Source organism: Haliotis asinina, chromosome 2 (genome assembly GCF_037392515.1).
Source record: "Haliotis asinina isolate JCU_RB_2024 chromosome 2, JCU_Hal_asi_v2, whole genome shotgun sequence".
NCBI lineage: Eukaryota > Metazoa > Mollusca > Gastropoda > Lepetellida > Haliotidae > Haliotis > Haliotis asinina.
The window spans coordinates 54261651-54271788 of NC_090281.1; the positions used below are offsets into that span (position 1 = coordinate 54261651).

A 10138-nucleotide genomic window follows, 5' to 3' on the forward strand; every position below is an offset into this window, starting at 1 on the left:
TGTAACATGCATCTTGCTCTCGGAGACACATATCACCAACAAAGTATCAGACCCCCACATCTATATAAGCCATTTTCTGTAACGGTAAATGTTTCCTCAGATTGGAACAAGTGTGTTGTGGGATAATGTTTGTCACGCTTCCCATGAACCAGGTCCGTTTGTCCTCGATCATTCAGTACTATGCCTTTTTCAGAATTGATTAACTCCGAACAACCGGTTTCTATCGAAAGCAACTTATGTTAGCAAACCAGTGTTATGAAATCTTGAACAGCTGTGATTCACTTTTGAAACAGATTCGTCCACATCAAACAGTATTCTGGAATGTGTGAAGTGGGTGCCCGAAATGTAAGTAATACTTTTAGACACGATCTTACCAAAATTTCCCGTATTGTTCAAACTTCAGGAAGCGTTAACAATTCCATTTTCTATCGGGGTTTAGGTGATATTTTTAAGGACCGTTTCACAAAAGAATACAGACTAACTCTTGTAGCGATCAAAAGTTCGAAACAGCCGTTTTTAGACTGTATCATGAAAGATAAAAGTTCCAGTAAACAAATGTGCCATCTCTAGCGCCACGGCCTACCTATCATGCTGCACGTGCAGTCCGTGACGACTATGTACAAGAGCACATGCTATCGCTTGACCCAGCGACGTGAGACAGTTATGGCAGAACTTTTCAGACGAGGAACTATTCATTCACAAATTAGGTTCATTGAATACTAAACAAAAACAGAGAGATAATGACTGTGAAAGTAAACCTCTGCAGTTTGGTGAACCTGTGGACACTGACACAATTCAAGGAATGGTGTCCGAGGAGATGCCCGCGAACACTGTTGACATGTATAAATGGACTGTTTCCTTGTTTCGTACGTGCCACATCTACCGTTTACATTTCTCCATTTCTGAAAACCTGAAAATTTCAGGACACTGCTTGACTATGGATATACGTGAATTTCTCGACGGTTTGTTCAACGAGGCATTGCATGTCTGAGGTAACACGCAAGGGACGCCCATGAGTACACATGCAAGTCAGTGATTCTGTGGTGCGTTTGGTGGCATCAAATCCTTCATTGCACCATGAAGACCACCGTGAAAAGACTATGTGAAGCTGGCGAACTGAGTGGGAAGCGAACCAACCATTCTTTGAGGGTGCCAGGTGCCACTAGACTCTATGATGCCCGACCGAATTGACGAACAACAAATCTGTGTGTGGTCATTGCAACTGTTGTTTTTTTCGGTAGGATTATAACAATGTTTAGGATTATAGGGAAGATTTAGAAAAGTAACAGTTCATGCATACGATATGCTAGTAACCATCCTTAATTCGCAACATTCTGTGTACAGGGCATCGTAGTTCTGTTGTGAGACTATACAAATGTAGGCGGAGGTTTCAGACATCTTGAACGGAGATTCGAAGAGGAGTAAAAGTTAGTCGGAGGAGTTCCCGAAGAATGTGGAATCGGTATCAGTAGAGGACAAACCCGGCACACCTACAGTAACGGTCGCGGAATAACACTCGAGCAAGACTAGGAAACAATGAAACACCCAGCCTCCCTTGTTAACAACTTGTTAAAGACTTTGAATTGATAAATAAACTGCTCCAGATAAACGTTGTTTATTGACAAGAAATCCTGCTTAGGTTACTGTGTCAAATTGTCAATTAAAGTTTAAAAATTTGATCAGTTTGGATCATCTGTCACTTCTACATGATTTTTTTCTACTGAAAGCACCACTTCTAACTAAATCTAGTTATAGAGATCTGGATGTCACCAAATTAAGTCTATATGTGACCAAGATACAGAGAGACCCCATTCGAGGTCTTTAGTTCTCAGGTAGACCTATCTTTGTGTCGGTCAGATCTTAATGGACAGCTTTTGGTTCGGTGCTACAGAAACAGATGACGTCACCGGAGGTTTATAAAGTCTGAGGCAAAGAACACAGGCCGTAGCCTTCCGTAGAGGAAAAGCATTAGGAAACTATGTGGAAGCACACGATAGTGAGCCTGTACTTATTTTCCAACCAAGGATTAGAAAATTATTTGGTAAGTTTTGCCAGCCATCTGACACACACACACAACCATCTGACAATTAATGTAAAAAACGCAAGTTGTTCGTACCAAAATGACCTATCAAAGAAATGTTTTATTCAAAACATATCCGATGTGTTATGTCAACATGCATACAACGCTTTAGAATTTAAGCCGCAATCAGAAAACGTTTCAAAATATTTATGTCTTGGGTCTTGGAATATATTACCACAAATCCAGTTTGATCAGTCTTTTGCACATCAGATTACTATTGCAAGCCTCTGACTTCAATAGGATTTACACTTCAATAGGATTTACACTTCAAGGAGTGGCGTAAATACAGCTACGGTCCATGCGGGGAGCAAAGGTACTAGCAAGTCCCCATGGTTCTTAGTATGCTGATCTACCTTTAGTTGTTGGTGCTCTATACCCCGTTTATATTTTGTACTGTCTATATTGATTTATTTTACAATAAAGTACTAGTTATAAATTTATAAATCCGTGGTACTGTGTTATTTTTACTGTCCTGACAGATGTTTATGTTTAAATATTGACGCTTAATAATAACTCACTTACTACTTGATCGATAAATCTTCTAGGCAGTGACAAATCTACCCATGCATAAACTATGGTATTGAAGTCAGAGCTGATCCAGGTCTCTAGCTGTGCAGGAATAATTACTTTCAACTATAGTCACTGTTACCCAAGCTCATGGAACTAGGGAATCGTTACCATAATATGTTTTAATAATGTTGTGATTCGCGTTATGTGACGTGTGGACGCAGGGTAAGAAGAACAGAAGCGCTTGTAATTAACGACTGAATTCATTACTTGTGTTACTGCAGGAAAATACAGCACAGAACATATTTCGTTGAAGATTAGGTAGCCTTGGGTGACAAATGAATGTAGGTCCTATTTACAGCTGATTTCGTTTTGAGCGTGTTCAATGCGTAGGTTAGGTTTTTCCCTTCGGAATTCAAGGTAAGGATACATCGGTTGTATTGTTTGTTTGTTGTTAGATGTCATTTTAGGTTAGGCACAAGACTTGAGTGCAGTGACACCGAGTTTCTGAAATCAGTGTCTAGTTTTGAAAGACAGGCACCTAAGTTTATCCCTAGGTGCAAAGTGTGATAGCTGAGAGCGTGACATATTAAACACTATCTGGGTTTGATGTGATATGTGTGTTTGTGTGTGTCGGACAGTGCCATCAAACAGAAACATATGGTCATGGAACATTAACATGACAAGTCGAGAGACCTTGGTCAATACATCTATGTTCACATCATAAACAAATTCAGTAAAATCATTAACGTACAATGAAATTGACAGTGTTGATATGTGGTAATCCTGTTTTACTCCGTTCACACATGTGTACATACTTCTAATTCATATGAAAAGTCACCACCTTTGACATTGCCAGTCCACAGTTCATACATAATGCTACTTTTTCTATTGATGGAATCAAATGTAGTTTTAAGTTCAAGTATATAGCCTGTCCTTACGTAAATACAAATAGTATTGACCAGTGTATCTAACACAAATATATTGGACTTGCATGAGTTTACAGAGTTCATAAATGGTAAAAGGTTATCAAATTGTGAAGACAGTACTCCCACTTTGAAAGGGATAAGAAGGTGATACTTCAAAACAGACCAGATGTTTGTTTTCGTCTTCGTCTGATATGCCAGTAGCAGACGTCACGGCCGGTCTGTTGTCAAAACAAATAAATCTGACCACTTTTTTGTTTGGTAACATTTTATGTGGCAAGTCGGTACGTCCAAGTTCGATGTGGCAGTGATGGAATGAGAAAAATGTAGTTTTAGGGGAGGTAGGGAATGAATTAAGGGTCGGTCGGGCGATGACAAACAGCAAATGAAAATTCAGCCCAAAGTGCATTCATACTTTGTATTCAAAGGGTAGTAGAGTCTTACTCGTTAGCGTTAGTGATGACACCAGGTGATCAATCTAGGTGCGCCACTAGTGTAGGTCACAGATCTGACTGTTTGAATGTGTTCTTGCTCGTTGTATGTGGATTCGATATAAAATACACTTTCGCTTTCAGGCATAATGGATGAGAAGAGGGCACACACCGTCACCTCTGATGCACATCGCGCTTCGCCAGCATATGGACTTAAAGATCTGTGGATTGAATTCAGCCAGACTACAGGCCTTCATGCTGTTGATAAGATTAAACTCCCTTCATGCAATCCGTTTTCTGTTCGTGGGTAGGTGTGAGGGTGTTATACATGTACATGCGGACTATATATGACCGTAAATATCAAGACGAACCATTCTTATAATTATCTTCATATGCACGATGTAATACTAACATGTACATATAAGATTACTTTTAAATGCTTTCCGGACGAACCGGAGACTGATATTTTATGAATAACTACTACTGGAAAAGAGTAATGGATCTACTGATTAATTTCATAAGGAAATCATATAAATATCTGAAGTAAGTTAGTTATCTCAAACAAACAATCAACGTTTGTTTGTTTGTTTTTGTTTTTGTTTGTTGTTTTAAATCGCTTTTGTTTCTTTTTATCTGCATATTTAACTCAGCATATTTGTATCCTCCAGCTCCTTATTCACATACAACAAACACTTATATAGCATTGTGGTCCGGTACGGTGTAGAAACTGAGACCACACTGTATGCGTTTCAAACAGAATATATATAATTTGACACATTACATACAAGCTATTTTATCGGGATTTAAGCGATAAGGCGCCGTCTCCTCACATCTCTGAAGCAGGTACGAATCCATCAAACCACATCACATTTGTTTGCATCTTGCATGGCTCATTGCATTTGCCCCAATGATTCTGGAGAAAGAATTTTCTAAATTTCCCCACAGAATTTATAATGTACTCATGTTTCTACCGTGGCATTTGTGGGCAAGGACTTCCATTTTTAGTCTTCTTGCTTCAACAGGTTGGTATGGATCTTGGCCTTGTGTTCAACTACGGGGTTTCTCGTCTATAACCTTGTCACAGAGATAGGAACCTACTACAGCTACCCAACCGTCACCAAGATCACCCCCCAAATCAAACATTCAATCACATTCCCCGCCGTCACTATCTGCAACAGATGCACCTTCAACAACACTCGCCTTGACGTCTACCCAGAAATGGAGAACTATTTTTTTAATATTTCCCAAGGAATGGCGGGAAAAGACTCATTTTCTCATCTGACTTCAGAAGTGTTTCAGGGACCGTTGTCTATAGAATGGTTGAAGAACATGTCAATGGAAGGCTCCGAGATGTTGTTTAAATGTGTCTTTGGTGGTGACATCTTTAATTGTATGACCGATTTCAAACCAATTTTCACTTATGAGGGGCTCTGCCACACCTTCAACTTCAATGCCAATAAAAGTGTGTTCATGCCAGGTGACGAAGCAAACCTCATCGTCACCTTCAACATCAACCAGAACGACTACACCTTCATCAGAAACAGGGCAGCAGGGATTAAGGTAAATAGCCTCTGCACAAAGTAACACCCCAGCGGATTAACGCCGTGTGCACATACTTCAAACTGAAAAGCAAACATCGGAAGTTTCATTGTTGAAGGTTTGAAATAAGCAGCTAACGGTCATTAGAACTGACAGATATTATTTACACGTACATAAACTGGGTTTATCTTATCAACTGCGAAACATACCGAAAAGATGAATTTGGCCACATGGTCTCCATGAATTGATTCACCTGTCAAGACCTTGACCTTTATTTATTTAGAATGGCTCTTCCGGCTGGACCGGAATTGATCATCCATAAACTGGTTAATTACAACCACAAACATTTTATGCTAATCCGATGGTTAAATCTCCACTGAAGGTTACGAAAACTACTTTTCAGGATTCTGATTTTGTGTAAAATGTCCCTCAAGCCCACATCCGTGTAGGAATAATGGATCAAAGTAAAGCTTCCGTTCCATAAACTTTTGAGTAGCTGGTTGGAATCTAGGTTCATGTAGCAAACGTTTGAGTATGTGTGCTCAAGATTTTTATAAAAAGTTCTTACAATATAAAAAGGAGAGATAGAACTGTTCTGTGTATGTTTGCAGATACTCCTCCATCATCCGGACGTCAACCCAGACGCCAGTTCCACTGTCGTGACGGCTGCACCCGGGTTCTCAACATATGTTGCCATACAAAAATTTCAGGTGGGTATGTTTGTGTGTGTGTGAGGTGGGGGGGGGGGGGGGGGGGGGGTTGTAGGCCGCACTCAGAAACATTGCAGCTACATGGTGGTGATGTTTCAATTTCGAGGCTACACTTGTTGCTGAAGTCCAGTTCCAAGGTGGGTATGTTTCAGTATATATTCTAAATACTTGGTGACACACTTTCAATATTAGGAAGTCAAGGAAAGATCATATTTATTCCACTAAGAACGTTTGGAGCTCTAGAGAAGAATGATCAAACTTTGATAAATTTCATCATGTAATCAGCTTACTGTAAATATTTAAATATTTAATTTATCTTTTACAAGTGTACTCATTGACATGCATACATCGTCGTTTCCGGTTACGCGTATATGAAGTAGTTCATTAGTGATGCTACTGCACCGCGTCATTACGTTAGGTCGCTGTATATAAGGTTGTCATATCCTCCACAATGCCCAACCTGCTGCATGCATTTGGCCCCCAATTTCAAGACATTTCAAATACATCATTGCCTTTTGTTTCTAGTATCACTACCAGCCCTCCCCCTACATGGCATTTGATGACACTGCTTGCTTGGACACAAACAGTCCCGATTTTGTGAATCCCCTGAAGAACTACTCACCCTACACCTACGACCATTGCTTCATGGAGTGTATTCATATGACGGCATTTAAGCTGTGTGGATGTGTCGGACCGTATGTCCCAGGTAGGTGTAGGACAGATTTGGGAGACATTCACATATAAAGACTTAACAATGTTATATTTTATATAACATGCATTCATAGTCTGCATGGTCACTTTAGGTCAGCACCTGCACCTGCATATAAAGTTTAATGAATGTGCAAACGTGATTATGATATGGCACAATAAAACAAACCTTCTAAGGCCAATCAATCCAGTATTTTCTGCACAAGAAAAGGACACGTGGTGTTGTTCGCGCGTTTAACCTTAAGACTTATGAACTTAATCTCAACCTTTAATGTGTGTAAATATACAATAAGTAGTCGGAAATTAACACGAAATGGTGCTAGTTTGCTGTGTATTTCGTGTCCATCTTATCCAATGCTATACACCTACGACCATTGCGTCATGAAGGGTATTCAGATCGAAACTATTTAAAGAGTGTGGACGTATTGCAGCGTACGTCCCAGGTAGGTGATACTCACACTACGGAGACACTTACACCACGTGTGCAAATGAGGCACAGTTCATATTCAGTGGAATACTGCAGTCCTATAGGAACGGTGCCAGAACCATTTTGAAGGATGCCAATAACCCTCCACAGAGCCGTTAAGTAAGGTTAGACAAAGTCACATACTAAGTAAGTCACTTGACCAGGGTGTTGACACATGTTGACACTCGTCTGTCGTTTGAATATATAGAATCGTGCTTCGACAGGTGAGTGCAAATGTACGCTGTAAGTGCAAATGGACTCTGTGAGTAAACTTTCTCATCTCACACTCTCACGAAGAAAGTGTTGTCTCACATGTCGACAACTCACCATGGTTCTGATTTTGATTACTTTATTTCTATTTCAGTGGATGGTCTTCTGTGCTCTCTAGTGAAACTCGATAGTTGTTACAATCCTGCTGTCAGTGAGTATATTGGTTACTTATCCCTAGGACAAATAGGACACACACAAATGCAGACAAACCCCGGAGTCTTTTCTCCAAAAACATTAGTCACCTCAACCTACTGTTTCACTGTTACAAGAGATTAAAATAAGCAAGGGTCTGTGACCTCAGGACAAATCAAGCATTTTGATAAACACACAGAGATCAAGATTGTTGTATAGACAATCCCCACAGTGGCTAGTCTTTCAAAGAACCTTTCTAGATCAGCTTCAAACATTGCTAGCTTACAACGAGACATGTGCTTCGTACAGGTTTTTTAAGATGATTAAAAAGGTTAAGTTATTTTTCATTGCAAAACTGTCTCTGATAATTAAGGATAGACTTCCTTGTTATTAAATGCTGACCAAGCAGTCAGTCCCCAGTACGCCATCGCCATAGCGTCGATTGCAAGAACTGCTTCCATCACAAAACTTGCAGATCAGGGATCGTCTTGAAAACCCCCTCTGCCTCGCTAAAACTGTTTAGCTGTAAATCTCTTTAGAAAGTACTTCATGTTAAGAAAAACCACACTTCCGGTTTCAAGAAAAAACAACATGAAATGACAAAGTGGAAAGAAACGACAAAAGTTTTCTTGTTTAGCATGAATACATTGATCCACTATTCAATAGCATCAGGTGTGTATATTACACAGACATCTTGTTGAGGCTTAGACTTTATCAATCAACTCTTATAGCTGGTTGAAAACCACATTCAACAGCTAACCTGAGTCAAGACCGAGGTCCTGGTTGGGTAACCCAGTGGTTGAAACTTAGGCATACCACTTTGCTGAGACTACAAGTATCGGCTAGTCAAGTTGTAGTGTAATTGGAAATATCTTAATCGTGTAAACATTACGTAAAGTACGTTTTCTTTCACGAGGATCGTTGTCCAAGAATGGTACCTTTGTGAAGGAGTGTAGGTGTCTCAGCGAGTGCGTGTTCGACCGGTACACAGCCCAGGTGTCCTCCAGTTCCTTCCCTGCCGACAAATGGGAATCTTCGCTTCTCAATGACACGAGGGCAAGGGACAGGGAGAGTATGACGTATGACTTTCGTGTTTTTCAGACTTGTTAACAAATTTTAATAGTAATTTATTTAACAACTGCTCATGACACATTTGGGATAGTTCTGTCGACTCTAGGAGATATGACATTAATGTGAAAAAGTGTTTCGTCGTTAACATACTCACACTATATCTTCCGTAGGTTTCAATCTTGATGAATTTCGCCCACATTCACCCAAATTGCACGGTTCAATACTTCACAAAAGCTTCAATGTCGATCTTACTTGCTTCAAACATAATGGTTTATTGTTGAATTATGTTGGCGAAAATGGGTAATGCCTTTTTAAAAGTATCGCTCTCGGCACACCCTGCCATTCAGGCTTCAAAAAGAACGAGTACACCGTTGTTAGGCTGACGTCATATCGGGCATGTAAATGGCATCTGATCAGTCTATGGAGTTGTCCATCCCTTTTAGCTCACGTCGGTGGTGACTGCTTTGAATCGCAGGCTGACGTAGATGTCGAGCTATTGTATTTCACTGCCATGTTCATGGGTTTTGAAAATGTCAGCGGCCTTATCCCCAGAAAATGTGCTAGAAATGTATAACTATTTGTCTGTTATTCAGAAGCAACTTTCTGCAGCTGAAAGTGTTTTACGACAAGATGATGGTGACATCAATCACACAACAACCTCAATATACCGTGGCCTCTCTGTTTTGTAAGTATTATTTCACAATCAGGTATTATCCACTTGTTAAAGTTCCATGCGTCTTTAAACCTGGGAACCTGGAGCCTGCACCCTATGACAACTGTTTAACTGTTAATGCCCTTTTCAAAATTGTTAAAGTTCATTTCTGTGATGACGTAGATGTTGATGTGATGGTGTTGTTGTTGCAGCCAATGTCGGGGGTCAGATGGGACTGTGTCTCGGAGCCAGCATCCTGACAGTGGCAGAGATCGCGGAACTCCTGGTATTCATCATCATCTTCCTCTTGGACAAATGTAGAGGAATAAAAGCTCGTAACAGAATCAGCAGTTGGTAGAGATTGCAGTTTCCCCTTACATGTTATACCGAATACAGCTATCATGAAGAGATACCTTTCTATGCCCCAACACGCGTCGTTCTGGTTGTTGTTTAATGCCGGCTGAGCTATTTTCCAGTCATATGACAGGGGTCTGGGATTAGTGTCTGGACCAGACCATCCAGTGACCATCCAGTGACCAACGTCATTAGCATCGATCTACGTAAATTGTATACGATATTTTTATCTTTTTTTATTTTGATTCTTTCATTATATTGCATGGCATTGTGCACTAAGGACGATTCCATC

The 10138-nt window shown here is 40.2% G+C and overlaps 1 protein-coding gene across 1 annotated transcript; it reads left to right on the forward strand.

The window, feature by feature from the left end:
• The first annotated feature begins 2930 nt into the window (after window positions 1-2930).
• LOC137272694 (acid-sensing ion channel 4-B-like) lies at window positions 2931-9850 on the forward strand. The gene is made up of 9 exons (XM_067805076.1): window positions 2931-3007; window positions 4089-4251; window positions 4967-5504; window positions 6095-6193; window positions 6719-6899; window positions 7732-7788; window positions 8686-8848; window positions 9434-9525; window positions 9705-9850. The coding sequence occupies exons 2-9, from the start codon at window positions 4094-4096 to the stop codon at window positions 9848-9850; spliced, it is 1434 nt and encodes a 477-aa protein (XP_067661177.1). The 5' UTR covers window positions 2931-3007; window positions 4089-4093.
• The last annotated feature ends 288 nt before the right edge of the window (window positions 9851-10138 follow it).

Bases quoted from the DNA above. Each gene is read 5' to 3' on its own strand.
- LOC137272694 (XM_067805076.1), top strand. From the start codon at position 4,094: ATGGATGAGAAGAGGGCACACACCGTCACCTCTGATGCACATCGCGCT. The intron at 4,252-4,966 runs GTAGGTGTGAGG...TTGCTTCAACAG, and splicing joins AATCCGTTTTCTGTTCGTGG to GTTGGTATGGATCTTGGCCT. The intron at 6,194-6,718 runs GTGGGTATGTTT...TTTTGTTTCTAG, and splicing joins TTGCCATACAAAAATTTCAG to TATCACTACCAGCCCTCCCC.